Below are 25,809 nucleotides of genomic sequence, written 5' to 3' on the forward strand. Positions count from 1 at the left end.
CCACATGCGGGCCCGCTCCAGGACAGTGTGTTCCAGTGTACTCTGCTTACATTTCCCTGAAGGTTCTATTACCACGCCTTTGCTAAAAGATGCAAAGCAAGAATGGTCAACTAGCTAAAAGCCACTGTAGCCAGAAAACGAGTGCACCATTAGGAACTTCTAGAAAAACAGATGGAAAAGGATAATGCTAGGGGGTTTATTCAGCTTTTTATTTTTATGAAAAACAAACAGCTGGAGCAATATTATTATTTGGGTGAATCCCAGACCTTGTAAACATCCAGGACTCATTTTTGAATGAACAGGGCCTGTACATTATCCTTGATTTGTTGGCAGAACACTTCTATAAATAATGAGATCTGAGTAATTCTTACAGTAGATTTTTGTCTTACTTCTTCCGGCCAAGCTTTGGAGCCTTCTCAAGGCCTTGGATGTATTTCCGAGGTAGCTGGTATTCTTCTGCAACATAACCAAGAGTCCACTTCAGGTAAGTATTCAGAGCTCAAGAGTTAAAATCTGTAGCTTGCTGTAACCAGTCCCGGACCAGTTCCGGAATAGACTTACCTAGCAGCATCTTGGCCAGATGATGGATTTGGTTGCCTTGGATCTGGACCTGAACTCTGTCTTTTGTTCCTGGTACTGGGGTGATGGTGGCACTGGCTTGTACTTTTTGTTGCAGAATGTTGGCCACGCACTGCGGGTCTAGACCATACAGCTCAAGGTTCTTGATAATTGTCACCTACAGGTTTTAATAAGTATTGAAAACATCGCTGCTGTAGGTATTAGCAAGTTACGTCCCATTCATCCCAGAAAAACGAGCTGCTAAAGCTGCTCAGAATCTGGGCTTCTGCTCAAACCTGATAATTTTAGTTCTCTTTTTACCTTCTTATTTGATGATCTCTGTGCTATGGTTATGTCGATGGGCTCAATGTTTCCTTTCCTCACAATAGGTTCTTGCCCAAAAAACGTCACCTGGTGTAAGGGCTGTAGTCGTTCAAGGCACCTGAACAAAGTTTATGTATCCAGTTAGTCTATGCAGTACAGCAAGGCTGATGTTAACTGTGCTTTTCCACTGCAGCCTCTCACAGGTTTTTGAGACTACGTGAAAGCCAAGATTCTATGTGTGAGAAGAATTTGTACCTTAAGACAATAATGCATGACGATCTCATGCAAAGATTTGCATACTAGCTATTATTTGAAGAAAGGGACTGACTTAAAATGAAAGCTAGTCTACTGATTCGCAAAAATTACAGCTTAGATTGGTACTGGTAAAATTGGTTCTTGTAGAGCAAAGCCTTCTTTAATTTTGCCTTTAAGCTATTATTCAGTTGTATTGTTCACAGATTGGTGAAGCAACTTCAGTTTAAAATTCAGCATAAACTGTGTTACTGTCCCAAGAGCAAAGGTGGCTTCAGAAATAAAGGAAGCTGCTGGAGGTGCCTCAGAAGCATTGTGTGATGAAGCAGCTCAAGGCAAAGTAAGACATTGGGGACATTTAAGCAAAGTTTTTCAGTATATGGAAACAATGGTCTGGTGTCAGATACTCAGGCATCTTGGATCTAAAAGGTGGGTTTAGGTTATAAATGCAGAAGTTGTGCTGCACATAACGAGCAGGATGACTACCATTGCGTAAAAAGGGCATGTTCAGCTACCTATTGCAAAGGACGGCTTTATAAATACGTACGCACAGATTACACACAGAACCAGGCACTGTTTAGGAAGCTTTCCCTGGTAAGTGGTTAGCACGTAAACAAAATAACCCAACAACAACAGTTAATGCTAGATGCTTGTTAATTGGTGAAGAACGAGAGATTCTTCAAGGGAAGGTCTCTGGATATATATTTTTTTTTTGTGTGTTACTAGTAGGAAGTTACAACTTGGGTAGCTCCAATAACAAGTGGCTTTGAGTTGCATGCAATAAATCTGTGTAATACTAAATACATTGGGAAAAGTCACCTGCTCAAGAGGTCATCCCATTTAAGGTTTGAGATTTCATCTTGTTCCGATTTATCTAACAGGCAGTCACACAGAATGGCATTCACCTTTACAAAGCTACAAAACAAAAACACGCCTTAGAAACAAACAAGTTCACTTTTTTCCTCTAACTTCAGCATCTCCTGTGGAAGCAGTGTAGGACAACTTCCATGTCTACTTACTTTTTGTTTGTTTCATCAACCAACTCATTAGTCTTCACATAGTTAATGATGATGTTTCTCACCTCACTGCTTGAGAGGATGCTGCCTTTTCTAAAGAGAAAGAAAACTTTTTAACTTACTACTTTAAGTAGTTCGGTGTTGGGTTCTGTCACTAAGAAAGAAGACAGCAAGTACCCTGACTACGTGTGATAGCAACAGCTCAATACTGAAATATATCTGCTAGGGAGTGATTTCTTGCTGCACCTCAGCTGCTGTATACCAGATAAAAGGCTCACAGCAGTAATTACAGACTCTAAAACCCTCGGTTTCGGGAGCCTAGTTTGGGAGAACGACCCCAGTGGCACCCTAACTTCAGGGAGCTGTGGATAACTTGTACAAAAGAGCTCAGCTGAAGGAAGGCTGCCACTGAGTGCTGTCTAAACTACATCAAGACAAGATGAGGGCACAAGGAGGCAAGTGAGTTCTTTAAATTACCTGGGCATCTTCTTTTCAGTAAACCATACTGTGGGTGGGCAGAATATGCCTTATCCAATGGCAAACTGAGACAATCCAAGTAAAATGCATCAGTTTTGACACTTGAGCTATCGCCTCCTTAGCTGTGGGAGAAGTGATGTGAGTACTTGCTGAACGCAGTTGTCACAGCCTCTTATCTTTCTTCCCTTTGTGAAGCAATTATATTCTTGATTCCCATCACCTTTCCTGACAGCATCGCAGGGCCCTCCCCATGAGGGCTAACAGAATGGTAGCAGCATAGGTTTAGTTAGTCTCTCTCGTCACCTAACAGTGGTTTTGTTGTACTTTTCTAGTGCTTACCTGTGTCCAGATTCCTGAAAGAGTGGGATCATTTTCGTTGAGACCCCGTAAAGCGGAATGATTTCAGGAGCGTGGTACACTTGTTCTCTGTCTTCACTCTTGCTGTCTTGGGCAGCAGAGCCTGAAGAAAATCCTTCGGGTACTGCAAACGCTCTAACGCTGAAACGAGAATTATTTGGTGTGAGTGAAAGGGATTGAAACGTATCACTCCCATTTCACTGAGAAACTAAAACCTAGCAGTCACGCACAAAGCTTTCTGGTCTGTTGTACAGTATGTGGGTTCCTCCAAATGCATTCCATTGCAGTGGGGGCCTGTGTCTGTGGGCTAAAGGACGGGATGAAAGAAGTATTTTGGAGCATTAGCTGCAATTGCTAAATTTGTCCTTGTACACGCTTCAAAGATACACATAAATAAGCACCTTAACTCAGGTGATAGTAAACACTTTTCACTCCGAGTAAAGCCCTATATGTTGGGGAAAAAGGAAGTCCCTCCAGCTATTCTAAGCATATTTGACTCTCGTAATTAGAGACAACTGCCATAATTCAAAGGATGCAGCCTCATTCCATAGAATCACTAGAATTAAATTAAAACAAAACACCAACTGCACACTCCACAAATGTACAGACATTTAAAAGCCAAAATGATTCTTTAGTGGTCACTGATAAAACACGGTTCTGGAAGAGAGGGTTAAGAACTGTTATCAGTGCAGGAGCTGGAGTCTCATTTCATTGACCAGAGCTGCAGATTCTATGCTTAAAGGTAAGAGAATTGATAAACTGAGTTTGAGTATGCCTGTCTCCTGATGATAAGGCCAAGTATAATGAGAGAAAAGTTAATGCAAGAAGTCAAAGTAATTCTGTTTCTTTCCAAGCGCAGAAGAGAAGATATGCTTGTATCTACAGAAATATTCTCCACGCCATTAGTTGCCAAGGAGATGTTATCTAACAGGAAGCCTCAGGCCCGCTGGGAAATTCCGAGAGAGCGCTAATGTGCCGATATGCAGCAGGAACGAGTAGGATGTTCTTTAAGCGAGGTAACTAATAATCTTTAGAAAGATAATGGAAACACTGATAGAAGAATCGAGGAATAAGTAACTGAAAGGGTAAGCGTATTTGTGCAAATCAATATGTGTAATGGTAAAGACAGCAATTTTTTTTTTTTTTTCATTTTTTTGAAATTATAACTTTTTGGCTTCTGATTTTTGCAAAGTGCTTGATTTGATCCTTTACGACATTCTGAGACTGTAGTTTCATGAGCATTTATTCAGTGGCAGTGTCATCTTTTTATTGGAGTTATTGTTTAGGCAGGTCTAAGTTCACTTCAAGGCTGAACAACAAGTTGTCCCAGCACACAGATAGAATGGAGAGGGGGAGACCTAGTTAAACTGGAAGGGCATAAAACAGACATACCATTATAGTCACTGATAAATAGATCTAAAACTGCCTGATGGGTTTCAAACCTTCTTGCCTCCCTTCCCCCAACAACAACAAAGAAACCCACACAAACTATCAAGACACTGTCAAAGGAATGTGCTTTTTAGTGACTGCTAACAGGCTTGATACTGTAACAACTCTTTTATTAGCATCCAAACTGGAAGCCAGAAATTTGTCATTGTAACACTACAACAAATTGCAATGAATTGAATCGTCCTTAACATTTTCAAAGCCGTTTCTCTGGAAAATTTGTACACCCACTACAAGGATAAAGAGCCATGCGCAGCTTTCAGATTACTTAACATTCCTTTCTGATCTTAAGTTCTATGGATGAACGCACAACTAACAAGAAATGAAAGGTGGAAATCACGACACTGTTATTAGACTTTCAGCCTGCGCAGTGCCACTGAGTAAAGAAGGAAGAGTATAGTTTACCTGGAAGAACTTTACAAGAGCAGGAAACATAAGCCGTGTTGTATAGAAGCAGGGCATAAAAACCCTCCACAGCATATTAAGATTAGGCAATTAGGGCTGCTACAGCTATTCAGAACAGGAATTCAAGCAGAGTGAAGGTAATAGAGCTGGAAGTAGCAGATTCCGCTCCCTTCTTTCAGAGACTACCCACTCTTTTAAAGACTGAAACATTCTACATACTCTGGATGTTTCCAGTCCACTTCCACGATGCTTTCCACACCTTTGTTCAGCTCCTTCACTTGTAAGATCTTCTGGTGCTGCATACATTGCAGGAATTTAGAGAACTGAAGGAAGCAACAATCAGAAACGTGGAGTCAAGCATTTTAAATTCCTGTTCATGTGTTTCTGACTGCCCCAAAGTTACTTGCCAAAAAAAAAAAAACAACCCACACGCCACACCTTTGCTTCTCTAAACACAGCAATTGTTAAGGAGCAGTGAGTGCCTCTGTCTGGCAACAGAGTAAGCAAGTGTTCCTTTGGCCACGTTTGCTCTGTGACCTTCTTAGCCAAATCACAGCACATCTCACATGGACTACTGCGAGATCTTTGGCAACGCACTTTGGTTTTGCTTGTCATCTACACAACAGGGACAATATCATCTCTCTTCTCTTCATTTTTGTTCGTTAACAGCTTTAGAAAAGGAATGGCCTCTCCTTGCAAGTAATTGCACTGTCCAACAAGATCAGAACCCTTTGACAGCTATCGCAGTATATAGTGGCAGATAGCATTAGCTGCGTTCAAAGCAGATCGATGCTTGTGCCTTCAGGACAATTACTTTTCTCCCTGGATCCCACAGGAGCAGAGAGTTGAGAAAAACAACTTGGCTTTTAAGAACAGCTTCTAGGTTTTTTTGTTTGTCTGTCTGTTTTACTAACACTTGAACAATTTTGACTTGGAACTTTTTCTCTCCTTCCATTTCTTATTTAAATTAATCCAAAAACCAATAGAAAAAAAAAAATCTCACCTTCTTATAGCTTGATTTCTTTATGTCCAGTTGTTGTCCAGCAGGGCTATAAATGGATTTTTTTAAAAGTCCTTTAGTTATAAGTCACCCTTCATTTCTTCTTAAATCTTGCTACTTATGCTAGAAGTTTCTTAACAGTGGACATATGAATCACACAGAGAAAGAATTACTTCGAACAAGCTAATAAATAGAACATGATGAGTGTCCTGTGGGTAGGCAAACAGCCATTTAAGTGACTAAGCAATCTTGAAACAAATGTCAGCCAACTCAAGTTAGCTACCAAGCGCATATCCTGATCGAGACAATCCTTACATCCAAGTATTTGATGTAAGAAGTGAGCATAAGCTTAGATAACCTTAGATAAGGACTGAATTCTATGTTTGCCTCAAAAACTTCATCCTAAATATCACACTTGATCTCCACAGTTTTCAAGCCAAAAACCCTGCATGCCAATCCAAAGACAATCTTCTTACCACATACCAGCATGAGAACATATGGCTGCGTAGAAATGTGCTGGTGAGCAGAGGGAGATCTGACTTCTTTACTTTGCATTTTAAGGCATGAAAAAAGCACTGATTAAATAATGCATCCATTTGCTCTGCAGGGAAAAAAAAAGGACAAGTAAGCCGTGAGCAGTCTGTCTTTCCGAGCACAGCACTCAGATCTTTCAGACCACAGGGAACTGCCTCTACCCCATTCTCGCAGTGAGCTGTCCAGAATGCACAGTAATCTAGGTCGTGGGTATGGGCTCCAACAAACCAAAGGGGCACAGTTTGGTTTCATTTCTATGCAAAAATACCTTGTGGAGTCCTACTGTCTTCAGCTTCCTGCTGAACCTCTGCGTTGGCATCTCCAGCTGTTTCTGCAGCTCTGTTCTCATTGAGTTCCTCCTTTCCCATCGGTATCACACAACTGTCTCGCTCCTTCAGGCTCAAGTCACCAACGTCCACGTGCTGCAATGGGTCAGTGGAGAAGCTGATAACAGGCTCTTTCCCCTCCATCTCTTCCTCATCTTCAGCACTCTCCTTTTCAGCAGAATCTGTTACCAAGGGAGCTAAGGTAGGAGGATAAGATTTGTCACCATATTCCCTATAAAAGGAAGAAAAAGCATAACATAGCTTTCTGTTTACTGCTTCGAAACCCATAGGACAATGAACAAATGTCACCCTGATAAAAGGCACCGGCAGCTGCATGGACCTTTTTGCGCATTCTCAAAACTATAAAATTTATTTTTAACTCATCTTCCTCTATAAACTCTGTGTTCCCCCCATGAATCTTAATTTAAAACTGAGCAGACCAGTTGGATCCAAATGCATAGCAACTCATTGATTTGGTTGAGACGGGTACAGTTGACCATTTTTAAGCAAAAATGATTCAAAGTTCACTTTTTATAGAACAAGAAGATTTTCTAAAATCAGAGTAACAGGGATGTTCTAGCTTCATTTCTGTAATAATTACTCTCGGGTTGAAGGAACTGAATCAAGTGAATAGTTTTATGTATCTATTTCCAATGCGTATATAATGGATAGATGTCAGGACAGACACCTGCTTCTGTCAGAAAAGGGTGGTCATCAAAAACATGTAGCTGAAACCTTAATAACGGTCATATCTAAACTGTACCCAAATAACGCAGTATGTTGAACTGACAGATTAAGCTTACTGGGGCACAGATCTTGATTTTAGTAAACATATGAGACTTGTTACACATTTTACCAAATGCCTGGCAATATACCCACCAGAGGTGATCCATGTAAGTATGCAACACAGCGAAGCCCTTCCCTTTCATTCCAGCAGCCAGCATCTCTGCAGTGGACATAGTGGCAACTGCAACTGCTACTGGAGCTCTGGGAAAAGAAGGGAATAGTACAGCAGGAGAGCACAAATACACTGTGCTACTTGGACAAAGACAGACTGTGCTGTTGTGATATGCTGAATTTCTTTTACGATGTCCTTGTTCTTTACAACCTGCTTTTTTAAAAGCATCTAGGTGTGATACTGAAGCGAAGGCTGTGCCAGTGACACATTCTTCTCTTTAATAAAGCACAAGAAGCATATGCACTGCCAAAAGAGACTGGCAGTGGGGGGAAAAAACCAACAGCTTTAGTGCTGCTCCCTCACCCTGAATTTCCTCATAGACAAAAAGACAGCTGTGTAGAATGCAATCTTTTGTTAAAAAAAATTATTCTGTTTCAAAACAAATCTACCAGTTGTGCCCCCACAGGCCCAAAAGAAGCAATTTGCAAAGCTGTCCACCTAATCTCAAACGCATCCTAACCCAGAAACTTAAGTGGATTTTTTTTTCCTGCTGTATTTTCCATTGTTTAGGTCCAGAGTGCACCAAATGCAGGAGAACAATTCTGCTTTTATTTCCTCAAAACTCCCAGAGTCTTCCTGTAAAAAATAGCTTCATTTCGTTTTTAGTTTCTAAGAAAAGATATGAATAAAGAGTCCCCCGTACCTGTTTCCCAAGAGGGTGACAGCACAGAGCGTGCCCCGCTCTACTTGAGGAAAGCCAGAAGATGGCACTACAACTCCTGGCAGCATCAGATCTGAAGAAAAGAATAAAGCACATCCATTTCTCAATGAAAGACTCACCCACTGCCTCCTCCACCCCCATCCCTCCTGTTACTCAGCAAAAACACAAGCCTGTTAATAGCTGAGCATGTGCCACATAAAACATGATTCTCTGTTTCTCCTAGTAAGGCAGCACTTCTTGCTCCCACCCTGTGGAGTAAGGGATCCAATTCACAAGGGTGCTGGGCACATCCCAAAAAATTGCAGAAGAGCTAAGCATGCTCAGCCCCTCACCCTGTCAGGCCCGAAGGGAGTACTGTTTGTAAGGGAAAGGTGTGAGCTCCCAGCCTAGAGAGCAAGACTCTTCATTAATGGCGTGGAAAGAGAAAGGAACAAGGAGATGTGTCTGGAACTACCCATTTGCTCTTCCCTGTCCCAAGGGGACATTATCCCAGCAGCTTTCTCCCTCAAGAGAGAATTGCCTAAAATTTGCCACTGCTGACCCAACCTTCCTGATCTGACACAAGAGCTGCGCTCAGCTGTGAGCTCTCCTCAGCATGAGGAAGCAGCCTTAACCGTCTCCTTGCTAATCTGGGCAGAGACAGTACCCCTTGTTGTGTCCTTCCTTCTGCTTTCCGTACCTGGGATGGACAGACTGGTACGTGAGTAAAGTTTTCCATGCCGCATGTATGGCATGATGTCATCACCAAATAATCTAAAGAGCATCTGCTCTCCCTCACAGCAGCTGTAATAGTCTAGAGCTTGCAGTCTCATGGACTGACCTGTGTTCCACAGTTTGGTTTTGAAGGCATCTCACTTTTTTCTCAGCATCATAGATTTAATGTGTATGCTGAAGAAGCCAACAATATTTTTTCCTCCCATTCACTGTCACAACTACTTTCAGCAAATCTAGAATGAACTCTGCAATTGCAACAAAGGCTCCACATCTCTGAGGACAGAAATCACATAAAGACCTTAACGCGACAAGGTAAGTAGCACGTGTATCTAAGTAGCATGTGTATATTACGTCAATAACCAGGGCAGATGGTAGACACTTGAATTCACAGAACAGATATCACAAACAGCACTACGTTGCTTCTCCTCTTTGTAACTGAATGCTCCCTAAACCTGCTCCCTCCCTCCACGTCTGCAGCACTGGATAGTCTCAAGCCTTTCCTCTTCTTTCTGAGACGTGGCTCTACCTCTCCCTCTGCCTTTGTTGGCCATTGTCTCAGTGGCCCCTTCTTATCTTTGGATCGTACCCAGAGGTAGCCTGGTTGCCATGGGAGATGAATGACCTGCAGCCCTCTTTCATCAACGTCCTTTCCCCATTAGCAAGACTTTTTTTTCCCAGAAACTAGGTCACTACAAGTCAGTAGCAAGGCTTGCTCAGATGTCTATCACAGCTACACATTCGAGCGCTTTATTCCCCCAAAAGCAAACAAAGCAAACAGAAGGACTTGAGTTCTACATTAGATACTGCGTAATGGAAAAAAGACATCTCTTCCTACACGTACACTTCCATTTACAGACTGAAGCCACAGTGGCTGCAATTGAATCTTTTTCTGGTTGAGCAGTTCTGCAATTTAAAGTTTATAAAGACCTGATTCTCCTGAGTCTGAACTGCATCCAAAGCAGGTGCCAGAAAATAGACTCCTTTCTTGTTACTCTTGATCCATAATTAGGTGGTAGAGCCAGTAATCCAGCAATTCAAATCCAACCTCACCTGCACAATCCACAATTTACTTGACAGCGATTCCAACTGTAGGTTCCAATATAAAGTCACTTATCCATAGGATAAATTAGTTCACCTCTGAAGTGACAGGAAGCAGGGTGGCAGCAAAGGAACTCAGCTGCCCAAGGAAAGTTATAAAAAAAACAGAGCAATGAAACGGGCAGTTCTGTGTCCCAATTCAGAGCTGCTGATCACCCTGAGAAGATAAAATCTGAGACTCCCACAAGGAAGGATTACTGCATTTAAACAGCTTAACCTACTTCATTTCATTCACAAACTTTTTCACAGCTAATTTATTTTCCTTTTTAGGACATGACCATGACTCACTTTGTGAGTACTTATTCTTTATACTTTTTGTTTGTTTCAGGTAATTTCAGGCCACTGGGAAAGATAACATCAAAAAAGTCCTGAAGGCAACTCCTCCTTGCCATGCAATGTGACAAAGTTGTAGTCCTCTTACCTGCTCCTCCTGCTAGTTTCTGTAGCACGGGGGGCCATGTTGAAAAAGCAGGGAGAAGATCTGGATAGACCCACAGTGTGTACACTGTCCCAAAACAGAAACAAATTTAAAGATGCATCATTAAAAACTTCCCTAGCTGTTGCTTCTTCCCATCTTTAAGACTAAGCAGTACAATACTAACCACAACTAAACACTCTCCTGTTACTCAGTAATCAAGAAATCCGAAGTCAGAACAATCCTACAATAATTAGTAGATGTGATGGAGAAAAATAAACTGCTAGTTAATTCAAGCTCCTGTGAATTGTTATAAAGGATACAGATAAATGTTTGCATTATTTTCCTTAAGTCAAGGACACCGAGCTAAAATGCTACTCCAATAGGGAAGAATTGCTGGGTATGGGAAAAATAAAAGCATAGAATATCAGAGCAACTCATAGCCTAATTCCAGGGTTGCCTGGAAGTGGCCATCGTGCTTCTTGGAATTACACCTTGCAGTGGACGAGAGAGAAAAGGGGCTAAGATGCTAAATTATGACTCAAAAGACTTGTTTCCTGGTTTCTAACCCCTCAGCACCTCAGTTTCATTTTTTGCAGAAGGAATCCAGAAATGCCACTGATTTCACAAAGATGTTGGCAGAATAAATGCATTCAAGATTATGACGTGTACCGATACTATAGTTATAGGATAAGTACTTAAGACAGACACAAGGAAATCTTTTGGGGAAAGGCTGGCGCCCAGTAAGTAAAGAGGGAGGATTATTCTAGTCCACTCCCCATACCTGTGGGATACAGAGCTTTCTCAATTTCAAACAGTATTGGGTTCCTGTTATTCACGTAAACAGTGACGGCCTCCCCTTTGTGAGAGTATATTTTGATGACATTAAGCTCTTCCTTGTTTGGAATAAACTCAGTCAATTGTTCAGCACTAAGGTTAGGAAAAGCTGCTGCAACATCAGTTCGTAGTTTTCTCCTGTAATGATAAAATCACAAACGTGTTACAAAGCTGTCTAGACCATCCTTCAAAATCATTCCTAGACCGGTAGTTACTATTTTGTTGGCTGTTCATGAGATTCCCGCTTTTTCACAGAAGATAATTTGAAGCATTTGTGTCCGGGTTTACAAATGAGATAGTGGCATGCTGGAAGAATACTGGGAGATAGGCCAAGCATGCTTGCCTGCTCGTATTCTTCCTTAAACAGGGGCTTACAGCTCTTGTTGCTGCCTTTGCCTCTGTTTCGCATTGGGATTTCATTACTGCTCTCAGCTCCTGAGCACAAATCTGGGAGCGTCAGACGTGCTCAGCCCAGCCTGTCACCTACAGACTCCTGCAGCTCCGGCACGGAGGAGCGGGGCTGCAGCCAGATTTCCCTCTCCCCCCAGTTTTAACCGATGTTTACGACATGGTGACCGGCACAAGGTGGGCTCGTCATTCAGAGACGTGTCAAGTGAATCTAAAAGATCAGCAAGTCAGCCTAGCATCCCTACACAAGAACAGAACAGTAACATCAGCTAGGCCTCGATATAATGATTCATTTAAGTCTAGTTTAATTGTGGCAGCACCTTCAAGCGAAAAGTGCGTTTCGTATTCAGACCGGTTGCTCACGTTTATCGCAAATCCAAGGCGCGGGCAGCCACCGCTCCCTGCCTGCCCCGAGGCCCCGCCGCTGCCCCCGCCGCCTCCTGCGCGGCACCGAGACCGACGCCGAACCGCGGCGACCTCCGGCCACGGCCGCGGGGACGCGGCGGGCCGGGCCCAGCGCGGGAGGCGGGACTGAGCCGCTCCCCGCAGCGGAGCGCGGCCTCCTGCCTCCGGGCCTCCGCCCTCGGCGCGGCGGGGGGCTCCGGCCCCGGCCCCGGCCCGGCACTCACCGATCGGACCCCTTGATGGCGGTGTTGGATCTCACCCGGAACGCCCTGGAGAACATGGCGGGCCCGCGCCCCGGCCGGCGCCGCGCTCCCCTCAGGCCGCGGCAGCCGCCATGGCGCCGTCCCGCGGTACAAAACCGTCCGGGTGGAAACCGCCTCCCCGCGGCCTCGCTCCGCCCGCCCGCTCCGCTCCCCCCGCGGGGCGAGGGCCGGGGTCCCCCGCGCCGTGCGCCTCCGCCTCCTCCGCAGGCGATGGCCGTGAGACCTCGGAGGCGCTGCGGGTTTTGCCCTAACGGAGCCCTTTTCTCTTCCCCAACGCTTGGGCTTTGTTCTCTGCGGGGTCCCCTGGGGCGGGAGAGGGAGGAGAAACGGGGCCGCGACACCCGAACGGCGTGGGTACGGATGTAAAAGCGCAGCGGCGCGCCGTGGGGAGGGGGCTCTCCCCGCTGCCGGCCGCCCCCCGGCCCGCGGAGGCCTGCGGGCGGCGAGCCCCGCTCCCCCGGCCCGGCCCGGCCCTCCCGCCTCTGCGCAGGCGCCGGCCGGCGGCGGGCGGGCCGTTCCCGTGGCAACGGCCGGGCCAGTGGCGGGCGGCCGCAGCCTGACCGGAGCCTCGCCGCCCGCCGCGGCAGCGCTGGACGGGGGAGCGCGGGCAGGCGGCGGAGCGGGGCCCGGCGGGGGATGGGGGCCGCCCCCCCCCGCCACGATGCTGCTGGGCAGGAAGCCGGAGGCGACCCTGGGTGCAGGTGAGGCCTCGGGCCGGGAGGGAGGGGGGCTGAGGCGGCCGCCGGCAGCCGCGGGGGTCCCGCGGGGAGGGCCCGGCGGAGGCCCGGGGATCCCGCCTCGCCTCGCCCCGCTCCCCCCTCGGTTTCTCCCCTTCGCAAAACCGCCGAGCCCCGGTGCGGAGCCGGGCTGCGCATTTTGAGTCCTTTAACAGCGTTTCCCAACACGCGCGGTGCAGACCGACGCGACCTTTTTTCCCCCCCCTTGCAGCCAATCTGCTAACTGTAATTCCCACATATCATTTTTAAAGGATAACCTACTTTAAAGGATAGTCCTATCAAGTATTTAAGTGTATGCTCGTTTTCTGTTGTTGTTCTCAATGAGGCTAGTTCGGGATTATCCTACTTAAGGGAAAATGGGGAGTATGTTGGTTAATGTCTCTTAAGGATATATTTGCAGTGCAAAAGTCGATCAACAAAAGAGAAGCTCTAAATTAAAAGAAAAGTATCACAAACTAAGATTTCCCAAGAGCTTTGCACTCTGTTGTGGTATTAAAATATAGTTAAACTCTAAAGATCACTTAATAAATGAACAAGAACTGATGATCTTACAGTCTAAAGTGTGCTGAGTGAGATACGTTTCAGCGTTTGTCTCTGTCTGTATCAGTGTGAATTGTTGTGACTAACTGGATTGTACGTGGGATGTTTCCAGCCAGGTTTGGAGATGGATTATATGACTCCTATATGAGGATAGATCAGATTAGGTACCAAGAGTCTACAAATGAAGAACACAGCCCCTCGGGACTTCCTTCGCTTGGAAGATCTAATGTGAGTATTGTAAAGTTGTCTGGGTCTTCACCGAGTTGTGTTGTGTGGCAGTGAAAACTGTCAAGGAGTTAGATATCTCACTATGGAGAATGAATTAAAGAAGCGGGATCTTGCAGCTTTGTAGTAGCTTATGAACGTTAATGCTTTTACTGTGCATAAAAATGATGTCGTATTGTGTAGAACTTGCTAGGCAGCCTCAGAAATCCTATCTTACTCTCCTCAGCTCCTGTTTTAATCAAGAAAGTTATTTTACAAATGCTTGAAGTGTTCTGCCGTGTCCCCTTGTATGTTGATAAGTATGTAAATCCGCACATGCTTTGCTTTAACTCTTGCACGTTTCCATTTTGGTTTCCCTCATGAAAATTCCAAGAGATAAGTACTTAGGAACAGCAGGAAGAGCAGTGTGGGTTTGCATGGCTGCCAAACATCTTACAAAAGTATCTTTCTCCTCTGAAAACTTTGGCATTATCTGCCACTACATTTGCTAGCAAAATAGCTCTTTATGGACTAAAGGTGTTAACGTGCTTCTTTATAAGTGCGGTGTTTCCTCAGCAGATGTGGAGTTATGAGATCTTTCCTTAACTTGGTTCAACTGGGCAGTAGTGAGTGGTCGTGTTTGGCTGTACAGTGATCTGACCTTTATATGGTTTTTAAATGCGTTTTGGCTCTTGTTGAATTCTGGCAGAAGTGAAGGAGCTTGAGCTTAAAAAAAACACTCTCTAGAATGTGAAAAAACACATTTCATTGAATAAGATGCATTTGAAAATCATCATCTTGTGGGAATTTATTGTAACAGATATTAGTCATTCATGTGGTCTGTGCCATTCACTGAGCAAACTCAGTAGCGTGGGTCATTTCCCTTTTTGGCAATATTGAGGGAGAGCGGAAGAAATGTTGAGATTTGTTGAGCAGTAGTGTTTGAAGAGTAGTGGGTTGGTTTTTTTGCAGGGGGTGGGAACTCTTAAACTGCAATGTTTAAGTCGTAGTGTAACTGCAGTTGTTCGTAACTGAACAGAAATCCATAGGATGGAACTATCCAGTTAAATACAAATATAACTCTATGAATATTTTGTTTCCCTGGTGTATCTTATTTTTCATCTGTATTTTGTCCATCAAGCCTGTTAACTACTTAAGACAAGATTTTATAAAATGCCTAGTTTCGCCGTAATAGCACATCAAAAAATACAACCTTAGTGGTATCTTGCGAGCAGGAACTGAGATGAAGCATGCAAGGATGAAAATCGAGATGCTCATTTTTAATGGGAAAGTGTCTGGAATTAAATGATATTTGGGTTCCTTCTTGCAAGATTTTTGTATTACGATGCAATGTTACACAAGAATTGAAAACTTCTGATGTCTGCAGCTGCTGTCCATTCTTTTCATTTTAGCTATACGAGAACATAAATATCTCTGCTTTGAGAGTTTGAATTTGGTTTGTTTGATTCAGTATTCAGAAAATAACTGATGCACTTTTGCAAAACCAATTGTGTAGGAACTGCGTTAACTGTTTCCTTCTCAATTCAAATGAAGTTTTGTAAGTATGTGAAAATATTCAACAGGGTGCCACTTGTGTTGTCCCTCTCATTTCGTGGCTGCTAATAGCACTTTATCAGTAAAACAAAACCTGTGCAGCCTGTGATTTGTAAAAGAAAGCCGTTGAAAGCAAGCTGATGTTACCCAGAAGTCATCTGACCTCAAGCGCAGCTCTTCTGAGTTCAAGTTAAGATTGATCTACGTTTGTGCCTGACCGTCACGGGGCCAGTGATTTTGGTAGTCCTCTGAGAATGAACATTTAGTCCTTACTGCTGAGTGGCTGTGGAGTTGGGCTTGAGATCTAAAGCTGTAGTTTCTTCACTAAGAAATAGTTCTAGGATAAATGGAATTATGAATTCCTTGTTTATTTAGGGGTTCAAAAGTACAGAATGTTTGCCACAAGCAGCATTAGCAGAGTTGCTGTTGCTCCTGAATAGGGAATATTTAGATGTAGCGCTGTTTGCAAGGCTTTCACACTTTATCACGCTGCTACAATTTATGACATTCAGACTGTTAACACCATTTGTTGAAAATCAAAGAGTGGAAAGAAATATGTGCGATACAGTAGCGCGTTTTGAAGTCTTGGGGCTTAATTCATTCACCCAGCCGGAGAAGGCTGCTCCGCGGAGCCTGCTGGCTCTGCGTCAGGGGGGTTGTCTGCAAAGGTGCAGTTGTGTCTATTCTGAACTCGCAGTGGTTTTATCACACTTTATTGTGCATACAATTGAAACCCATGCAGGAGGAGTATCGATTTTTGATTGCAAAGGTGAAACTAAGGCGTATACTGTAGAAGGACAGGCTTGTTTTGTTTTGTTTCCCCCCCTCTCTCCTGCCCCCCCCCCCCCCCCCCCGGAAAACTTCAGAAAACAAACAGGAGTGAACCTTGTTCTGTGCTTATGTTCTCTGTTTATTTGTAAACTTACTGTTTGAGTCTGCTGGGCCGAGTAGTCTTTTAGCCAGTTCTGAAAATATGTCATTCTTATCTCGGAGGTTCAGCCAGACTCAGAGAAAAAGGCATTTATTCCAAGTTACCAGGGCTGGGCTTTGTTTTTTTCGTTTAAGCCTTTCTGGAAAGGCGTGTCTCTTACAGTACACTGTATTTTTGGGCTGATAGGACTCAGAGTAGTGGAACTTAGTAGGGTATATCCGATGGCCCCTAGTCACCATTGATATGGGCATTTCCCGCAGAAGTCAGTCCTTTTTTTTTGGCTTGTGAGCAAGAGCTAACATTTCAAGGCAGCACCGACAAACAGACCCTTAAAAGAGACGTGTGTAGTTGTTTTTGGCGAGAACATTCACTTCCCTTATTTACTGACTGTGCTGAGATGTTGGATTGTATGTAACTAAAAAGGAATTTGGTTTTATTGCTGTGGATCTGCAGGTTTATTTATATTTTTTGTTTGATTCCTGTGTAGTTATTTTGGTTTTCAGGGATTCGGTTTGGCATGTGTCTCAAATCTTTATTTTTAGATTAAAGGACAAAATGGAAAACAGATGTTGCTACTCTGGTCATGGCTTCTTCAGTGTTGCACAGGATAAGACAACACTTCTCTGCTGTCTATCAGCATGGAGCAGCAGTGAGTAGAAAAGGGGAGTAACTGCTGTTCAAGTGAGGAACTGAACTCCAGGGAGTTGAGCATTTAATAATTTGCAAAATTGACAAGCTTGAAAAATTTCGCAGGGCTTTCCTCACCCTCTCTGCGTTCGTTTCAGATGTAAATATTTTAACATACGGCAATAAGAGGCAGTGGTTACAGACTACTGTCAACAAAGTCGCAGTGAGAGATATTCTTGATTATTCAAAGCTTCCAAGTCTGTCTTAAGATAGTTGTGCAGCTATCATGATTTCAAGGGGAGCTCTGGATATGATGGTATTTTCCCCTTCAAAGAAAAATAATAATTTTTTTTTTAAAGAAGTATGGTTTATCTTGTCTTGCTCTGTCACCCTCTTGCTCCTTGTTCAGCTTGGTTACGCCAGCCTTCTGTCACTTGCTGTCATTTCTTTGTCTGCCTTTGGCACACTCGCCTTTGCAATACTCCTAACACTTCTCTGCACGTTTTATGTTGCATGTTTCAGACAGGTGCACGTTGCATCTGTCGTTGCTTGTGTTTGCTGCACCCACGTTTAAAGCTAAACATAGCTGTTCCCCCGGCTGTTTGCTGACTACGTGCATGCTAGTAGAGATAGGTATTGTGTCCTTGTTTGAGCGTTTGGCTGTCTAGGGTTTACCCTTTATGGACTTAAAAATACACTACATTTGTGCAAGTGCATGTTTCGGTAAGTTCCGTTCTCTTTGTGTACCCTTCTATAACTATGCTTGTAACTTGCGTTAGTTTAGGTCCAGCATTTTATATCTGTTCCTAATAGAAATGCAAAACCTGGTGATGTCACTGGTTTTGTTTTATGTGGTATTGATTTTATTCTTAGTCTGTGCTTTAAAAGAGAAAATAAGGCTTATTTTTTTGTTTTTCCATCTGTAGGTTTCTAGCAACAAACTCACAATGAAGGATCACCCGCTGACTGGAAGTCAGGTCAAAGTGGAGCAATTATTTGAGGACTCTGGCAATAGAAGGAGTAGCGCTCTTCAGTCTGCAGGAATTACTGGCTCAGAACGCTCTCTTCCTTCCCTGACAAAAGATAAAAGTATAGAGAGCATAAGCACTTCTAAAGGTGGTGGTAGTTCCTCCAAAGCACACAAAGCCATTTCCCAAGCTCCAGAGCAAGCTGTCAAACAGTACAAACATCAGTTGTCTGCTTATGAGCAGCAAGAGATATTTAATTTTTCTGAAATTTACTTTGTGGGTCCAGCTGCAAAAAAGAGACAAGGAGTTATTGGTGGTCCCAACAATGGAGGTTATGATGACGACCAAGGCAGCTACATCCACGTGCCCCATGACCATCTTGCTTACCGGTACGAAGTACTCAAAATCATTGGCAAGGGCAGTTTTGGACAAGTTGCTAAAGTCTACGATCACAAACTCCACCAACACTTAGCCTTAAAGATGGTTCGCAATGAAAAGAGGTTCCATCGCCAAGCAGCAGAAGAAATCCGGATTCTGGAGCATCTGAAGAAGCAGGATAAAACGGGCAGTATGAATGTTATTCACATGCTGGAAAGCTTCACCTTTCGGAACCACATCTGTATGACCTTTGAACTCTTGAGTATGAACCTGTATGAGCTGATTAAAAGAAATAAGTTTCAGGGCTTCAGTATCCAACTGGTACGCAAGTTTGCTCACTCTATACTGCAGTGTTTGGATGCCCTTTATAGAAACAAAATTATACACTGTGACTTGAAGCCAGAAAATATCCTCCTAAAACAGCAAGGGAGGAGTGGAATCAAGGTTATAGATTTTGGGTCCAGCTGTTTTGAGCACCAAAGAGTCTACACATATATTCAGTCTCGATTTTATCGGGCGCCAGAGGTAATTCTGGGAAGTCGCTATGGGATGCCCATAGACATGTGGAGTTTTGGCTGTATTCTGGTGGAGCTATTGACTGGATATCCCCTTTTTCCTGGAGAGGATGAGGGAGACCAGCTGGCTTGTATGATGGAACTTCTTGGAATGCCACCTCAGAAGCTTTTGGATCAATCCAAGCGAGCCAAGAACTTCATCAACTCTAAGGGTCATCCTCGCTACTGCACCGTAACTACACATGCAGATGGAAGAGTGACCCTTAATGGGAGTCGATCGCGCCGGGGTAAAATACGAGGTGCTCCAGGGAACAAAGACTGGGTGACGGCACTGAAAGGCTGCGACGATCCCTTGTTCATAGAGTTCTTAAAAGAATGTCTCAGCTGGGACCCTTCCGCACGCATGACTCCGAGTCAAGCTTTAAGGCACCCCTGGATTTGTAAACGAACGCCCAAACCACCCAGCACTGATAAAACCTCCAGTAAACGGATTTCTAGCTATACAAGTTCTTTCACAGGAATAGGTTCCAAGTTGCCTCCTGTAGTTGGAGTAGCGAACAAGCTGAGGGCTAATTTAACATCCGACTCCAACGGCAGTATACCTCTATGTACTGTGCTACCCAAACTGGTCAGCTAATAGAGAATTATGTATTTCCAGAATACATACCTTGTATTTTAATTGTTTGTTAATAATGTGTAAGGAAGTTAAATGCAGAGGTTTTTAATGGATTTACTTTTTATTAGAGGCTAAATCTTGAATATAAAAACTTCAGTCAAAATGTACACATTTAAAGGGCTAACCCAGTTGTTTCACTCACAGTGTGGTGCATCTTACGTTACTGGGTAGGTCAGCTCAGCTGTTGAGTAAAATGACAGTTTGGCAGACGTGCTGTTTAATAATGCTGTTTTACAAATCAAGCTATTTCTTATCAGGACGGTTTAACAGATTCTTGCTTAAGAGAGCAAGGGAAATTGATTTAAAATACATATATTCAGTTAATCTCCAACTGAACTCTTTTTATTCTGGGGAGAGTTTTTACATCTGTTGTCAAAAGCACAAATGTGTTAATGTAATGCATTAGGAACTTACTGGCAAATTGCTAACGTGTGTTTGAAGAATTTTATTTCTCTGCACTGCTTTTCCCTTATCTATCCTGACTGAGAATTTTAAAAATACCGTGGGATGTAGACACCAAAGGAATTTGGTGTTGAAATTTTATCACCTGAATACTTTTTTTTTTTTTTTCCAAAGGAGCATAGAAATGCCACGAAACACAGGATATATCTAAATAAAACTACTAACTTCTGTACGCTTGCTATTTCCCTTAGAAGTCTGTGGAAAGCTGGTAGGGGAATTCAAGATCAGGACTGGTCACAAGTGTGGGCCAGTTTGTTCAGGGCTAATGAATCAATTATTTGTTTCTTTGGAGCTCAAATTCAAACCATCAGTTCTGCCAGGTGTGTGTGTGTTTGTTTTCCTGTGTTGTTCCCAAAACAAAAATGTTGAACTTAAAGAGCTGTTTTATATACATGTCATTTTCTGGTCATTTTAAAAATGTCTTTTTTTTGTGTGTAGAATGAATTCCATTGAATTACGTGGAGCTCTTTTAATAAAAAGCAAACATGCCACCCCTATCAGACAAGTAAAAGTTTTTAAGGCTCAGGACTGTAACTCGAAGATGGGGGCGGGGGCGCACACCTAATAATTGGAAGCGTGCTCTGAAATCTGAGCTTAATCTGTGAAATATCGGGGAAGATTGAAAAGGTGCGAGAACTGGTGCATCCCAATCAAAGTACGTTATGGGAAGAATTGCTTTATTTCTAATTGCATTCCTTCAGGTCTTTGAGAGAGAGATGCCTACGTTTTCTCATTCTTGAAATATATGAGCTTGTGTTTCCTCTTCCTTTATCTTCCAAGAACATGAAAAGGAGATGTGACCCGTAATGACAACAGCACGACTCGTTCGCGTTGTTACTTCTTGCAGCCACATGGCCCGAGTCCATTTACGAAACCATCTGATCTCTTGCCAGGTGCCTGACCACAATTTTAAATACAACTTAGAGCTTTTATGAACAGAAGGTTTTTCAATTTAATGAGTTTCTCTGTAGCAGGTTTTTAATGTTAAAACAAGGAGACGCTCAGTATACAAACCAGGGGATTATCGGGGTGGTTTTTAAGATAACGTGGCCGCCTGTTCAATACAAGACCCTCCCCCTGAGAAGATGGGGCTGCATTTTCTCCTCTGCTCTGTTTAATTACAGGACTGGGGAAATGCTGGGTGGAGGCCTGTATAAAAGTCGAAAAGACAGAGGCAAAGCTCCAGACTTTCCAGGACTGTTGTTTAAAGTGAGGTTCTCATGTACTTGCCTTTTCGGAGTTCTTTTGTTTTACAAGTGTAAATTCAATAAGCTTAGTAATAATATTAAAATAACAGTCTAGCCTTTATCTGTAAAGCTACAAGTAATACCAGCGTGTATGGTATGTTTATGGTTCACTTCATAATAATGCGTGACTGGTATTTTTTATTTTGCTCGGCTGAGTGAAGTTTTATTTGAATGGAGAATCAGGGAAGTGGATTTTGGGGGGAAGTGGCAGAAGATCCCATCGATTTTAGTAGGATCTCTAATAGATGTGGCATGTTTGGAGAGCCAGAAACATTCTTCTTCCTCCTCTGCCCTTTACTCTATGCATTTTTTTACAAAATATACCTGGTGAGTGAGGAGAAAGGAACCTTTCAGGAGCAATAGCTTGTTAGGAAAGATGCATAGAAAAGCACTTTATCTAGAGACTGTAAAATGATGGTGGTGGCCGGCGCCTGGCAGCAGACAGGAGTGTTGGTGTGCTAGGAGCTGTACAAACAGGTCTTCTCCTAGGAACACAGAGCGGAATCTTGGTTTGAAACCATTTTCATCTAGAAAATGCCAAACGTAGAATAATCATTCTCCTCTGACTGCTGGGAACTGGTTACTATGAGGTAACTTCTACTGTAACAGCCTCTGGCGTACACGCTAATCTCACTTAAGGCTGGTGTTGTAAAACGGCAGATAAAGTGATTAGCTGGCAAGAACATTGCTTTTTATCCAGCAAATGTGTTCAGTGTGACCTGACTGCACAGGGTGCCCGTTAGGAGTTGTGTATGTTTAAGACTGGATCTTACGTGGGCCTACTATATTTTGAAATCAAGTGCATAGTTAACTGCCTTGCTAATTTTGGGTCTCTTGTCCGTATAGCCACAGGAGGTGAGAAGGAAAAGCAAGCAGCCTCAGCAGATTTTTACTGTCTTGAAAAGGACTTTTTCATAACCCGGGAATACAGCTGAGAATATTTTGGTCTTGTTTCCAATTACTAAGCCCCATTTTCTTTACAAAATCTTTGCTTTCAGTGAGGAGCGTGACACAGTATTCCCAAACTGGGAGAGCCCTCCAAACGAGCTAATAAATCTGGGAGAGAGCTGAGGAATCGTCCCTGCAAGCGCTTGACTCGTCGAGTTGCCCGTGCCTCGGCAGCCCCGCGTGGAGGGGTGGGCCGCGGGCCGCCGCCGCGGGCCCGGTCGTTTCTAAAGGGTGGTCACGGTCCCCGGGGCCGTCTTCCCTGCGATACAGTCGAATCCCAAACTCACACCTTGTTCTGTGGAAAGCTAAACACGAGTGAGGTGTGAAATGGCCAGAAGTCCATCGTTTTCGTTAGTTGTGGTACTGGTTAGAATGTTAAAAGTAGCCTAAAACTAAACTTGTCTGAATAGATTAACCAAACAGCTTTTATTTTTGCGTAACTCTGCTTTGCAAGTTTGTTCGTCTGCCGGCCCCAGCAAGGTTCCACTGGAACTTCAGTCGGGTTCCTCTAGGAGAGAACAAATGCGAATTACTGGGGTTCACAGCAGAACAGACATCACGTTTGTCAAAGTCACTTAAACCTGTTTTAAAACGTTCCTTGTAACGTTCCCTCTGTTTTGCCACGCCGTTGGTCTCTGTGTTGTAAATAACATGCTCTGGTCCTTGTCTGCATTTTTACCTGTTTGGGTTAGCAATATTTTTATACAAACGAATGACCAGGCGGGAGCATCACACCTGACAGATACATGTTGCTTTTACACGGGGGTCCAAGCGTTATCTGCCTGTCCAAGTTGCAGGAAAAACGTGTTTTTATTTGAATTCAGTGGGGCGGTGCAGTATTCCTCCCTGCGGACCGTGGTGCCCCGGACAGACACCCACCCAGGCTGCCTTTAGTTCTTTACAGGTTTGATCTTACCAAGGCCAGCTGCTGAATGTGACGCTTGTTTTGCAGCAGTGACCCGATTAGAGATCTTCTGCGTCCAGCAGATAACCTTCACGAGAGTTTTCTATCCTTCCCACCCAGCTTGGATAGGAGCTCTGGTTGTCCGGTAAGCTGAGGGTTCCGCACAGCCTAACTGGGAAGCTTTAAGGTGACTTTTGTGGAAGAGCGAGTGTGTTGCTCAATCTGAAATTGTTTACAAGCGTTGTGACCTGTTAGGACTTTCACGCAGCTGAAAACTTTTAAAGCGGCAATTTATCAGCAGAGGTTCTTTGCGATGGTCATCCTCTTTAAAACTACCTCCGAAATAAACCTAGGGTCCTTTTTAAAGGGACATTCACTGCAGACTACAGCTGCTCTTTTTTTTTTTTTCTTGTTTAACGCTAATAGCTGTTTTGGCTGTGAAACGTATACGTGATGATCTCAGCAATGTCTTACTAATCCTAGCCATACAAGCAAAAGGCTGATTCTGCACCCGGAGATCTCTGCTGAAATGATTGATACAAATCCCCCGCCTGCCAAAGTTTAATACTGTTGTGGGAGCGGAGAGCCAAAATAGCATGGGAAGATCTGCAGCACCCAGCTGAGGCTCCAAACTGCGCCGACAGACTCGTCCTTAATGAAAAGCCTGCCGCTTGTGCAGGTGCTGAGCACTCGGGGCTGCGGGGACCTGGCGGTTTTGCAAACTGGACGTCATGTTTTTATATTTAGTGTTTATCACAGATACCGCCGGGGGGGGGGGTTGGAGGGTTTTTTGGTTTAATTCGGTAAGGGTTTGGGGCAGTGTATACACTTCATATTTGCCTTGTGTGTTCTAAAACTCCACGGATACCTTACAATTTTTTAACTCCCGCTGTAACACGTAAAATCCTTGGGTCATCAGAGCAGCCTTGGAGAGGTGCACATTGTCCCTGTACTCGGAGGGCGCAGTGACTCTAATCCAAATCCAGCCCTTGCAGATGGGCTAAGGAGGTCGGTAAGCCATCTCGCTCAAGGAAGACCCCGTGTTCCCTGTACATAGCGCTGTGCCTTATTATTTTACCAGCCTACATCTGTCTCGGTGCAATCAACTTACTCTTCAGGGTTTCTTATACATCGCAGATGTTCATACTAAATGTCGATGTCTAAAGGTTAGCCTTTTTATTATAAATATTGTGATGAGGTGTAATATGGTGGAGAATGTAGAAAGCATATAAGGTGCATGTGAATATAACTCTCTGTGAAGGAACGCTTTGGAAATAAGTCAGTCTCAAGCTATGTATCTAAATGTCATGAACAGATATTTCCTGAAGTTGTATTCTGGTTCATTTTTAAAAGAAAATAAATACATAATTTTCTTTAGCAACAGACTGTGCAAATTCCTAAGACACACTTGATTGATTAAAAAAAAAAAGCATTAATTATTTCCAGACGGTGTAACTTACCTTGTATTGCCAGGCGCTACCTGCTGTGGAATCTAACTAGAATCAGTAGAAAATTTTCAGGCTCAGTGTGACACTGATAGGTGATTTCAGTGTGTCCGTGCCAAACCTGATGAGTGCTCTGATCGGACAAATGTTCTTCTCGTTAGCGGTGCTGTGATTAGAACCTATCGAAGTTTTGCCGTGGCATTCTTCAGTTGTCACTTTCTTATTCAGGCCACTAGAGATCTTTTTAAAGCCCAGAATCCTGCTTATCCCTAGGCTGAAAGGAGAAATCCAGTAATAGCCACTTAAGGAAGATTTGCTTTTATTAGAAACCTATAAATGGATAACCTACTGTACACGAGTGGATATTGGAATAGTTTGAAGATGAAATCATGCTGCAATATAAAGGTCCCAGCGATGACCTATGCGATTAAACGATGCGTGTTACATGCAGAAAGTCTGCAGACGCCGAGTGAATTTTTACCTTGTTTTACTATGGGTGCGTGGCAAATGTTTGACTAAAAAAAGTTAACAATCTGAAAACAGTAACAAAGTTATGTACGTGCAGACATGTAAGTGTCCTCTGAATGTCCGTGTTTATGGTATATGTATATACGGACGTGTGGCTATGTAGCACAGTGCCTGCTCGCTCTGCCAGTTACTGATTTTCATGGGACAGTCTCTATATGAGGATTTTGTCTGAGTGGCGTTTTCTCAGGCACAGCGCCTCGTTTTGAAAAACCAGGCTTATATTGCCGTGCCGTAACGCCTGTTGATGTAATGCGATAAGGTACCGTATCGCAAATTCCGCCGTTCGGAGCGGCACCGTGCGCTGTAACGTGAGGCGCTGTTTAATGCCAGCCAAGGAGCTGGGGAATCCGACGCTAAAGCTGTATTCACAGAATTCTGCCTGTCTCAATGAGGGGTGTCGATATAAAATCTGCTTCTCTGCACAAAGAGCTGGGTTGAGGGGCAGAAGCCTGGAGTCTGGCCCGCTGGTGCTCATGTGGTACAGGCCATCCATTATTAATTATTGCCGTTCATTAATTAATGTGGTTTCTTGACGGAAAACTTAATCAGGAGATTCCTGAATCCTTTTGACAGGCAGAAGAAGAGGGTTACTTGCATTTAGCGATATTCCTTTCGGTTCGCTGGGTTTAACTTTTAAAGCTTTGCGTAGTAAGAGGGCGATGCCGTTCCACATAGCAGATTCATTTAGCAC

General features: G+C 43.7%; 2 protein-coding genes across 2 annotated transcripts; one reads left to right on the plus strand and one right to left on the minus strand.

Annotated features, from left to right (window-relative positions):
• Positions 1-217: 217 nt before the first annotated feature.
• EIF2D (eukaryotic translation initiation factor 2D) lies at positions 218-12,933 on the minus strand. The gene is made up of 15 exons (XM_082330271.1): positions 12,416-12,933; positions 11,326-11,516; positions 10,548-10,631; positions 8,297-8,387; positions 7,575-7,682; positions 6,638-6,927; positions 6,319-6,436; positions 5,839-5,884; positions 5,055-5,158; positions 2,967-3,125; positions 2,154-2,243; positions 1,954-2,049; positions 880-1,000; positions 562-736; positions 218-456 (listed from the first exon to the last, which is right to left on the minus strand). Exons 1-15 carry the CDS (start codon positions 12,469-12,471, stop codon positions 386-388), a joined length of 1,800 nt encoding a protein of 599 aa, XP_082186397.1. The 5' UTR covers positions 12,472-12,933; the 3' UTR covers positions 218-385.
• An 81-nt stretch (positions 12,934-13,014) lies between these two features.
• On the plus strand, positions 13,015-23,840 carry DYRK3 (dual specificity tyrosine phosphorylation regulated kinase 3). The gene is made up of 4 exons (XM_082330272.1): positions 13,015-13,155; positions 13,844-13,959; positions 17,974-23,290; positions 23,629-23,840. Exons 1-3 carry the CDS (start codon positions 13,116-13,118, stop codon positions 19,543-19,545), a joined length of 1,728 nt encoding a protein of 575 aa, XP_082186398.1. The 5' UTR covers positions 13,015-13,115; the 3' UTR covers positions 19,546-23,290; positions 23,629-23,840.
• Positions 23,841-25,809: the final 1,969 nt, after the last annotated feature.

Source organism: Platalea leucorodia (assembly GCF_965183815.1).
Source record: "Platalea leucorodia genome assembly, chromosome: 19".
NCBI lineage: Eukaryota > Metazoa > Chordata > Aves > Pelecaniformes > Threskiornithidae > Platalea > Platalea leucorodia.

Bases quoted from the DNA above. Each gene is read 5' to 3' on its own strand.
- EIF2D (XM_082330271.1), bottom strand. From the start codon at position 12,471: ATGTTCTCCAGGGCGTTCCGGGTGAGATCCAACACCGCCATCAAGGGG. The intron at 7,683-8,296 runs GTACGGGGGACT...TTCTTTTCCCAG, and splicing joins GTCACCCTCTTGGGAAACAG to AGCTCCAGTAGCAGTTGCAG. The intron at 457-561 runs GTAAGTCTATTC...GTTATGTTGCAG, and splicing joins TCTGGCCAAGATGCTGCTAG to AAGAATACCAGCTACCTCGG.
- DYRK3 (XM_082330272.1), top strand. From the start codon at position 13,116: ATGCTGCTGGGCAGGAAGCCGGAGGCGACCCTGGGTGCAG. The intron at 13,156-13,843 runs GTGAGGCCTCGG...GGATGTTTCCAG, and splicing joins GGAGGCGACCCTGGGTGCAG to CCAGGTTTGGAGATGGATTA. The intron at 13,960-17,973 runs GTGAGTATTGTA...TTCCATCTGTAG, and splicing joins CTTCGCTTGGAAGATCTAAT to GTTTCTAGCAACAAACTCAC.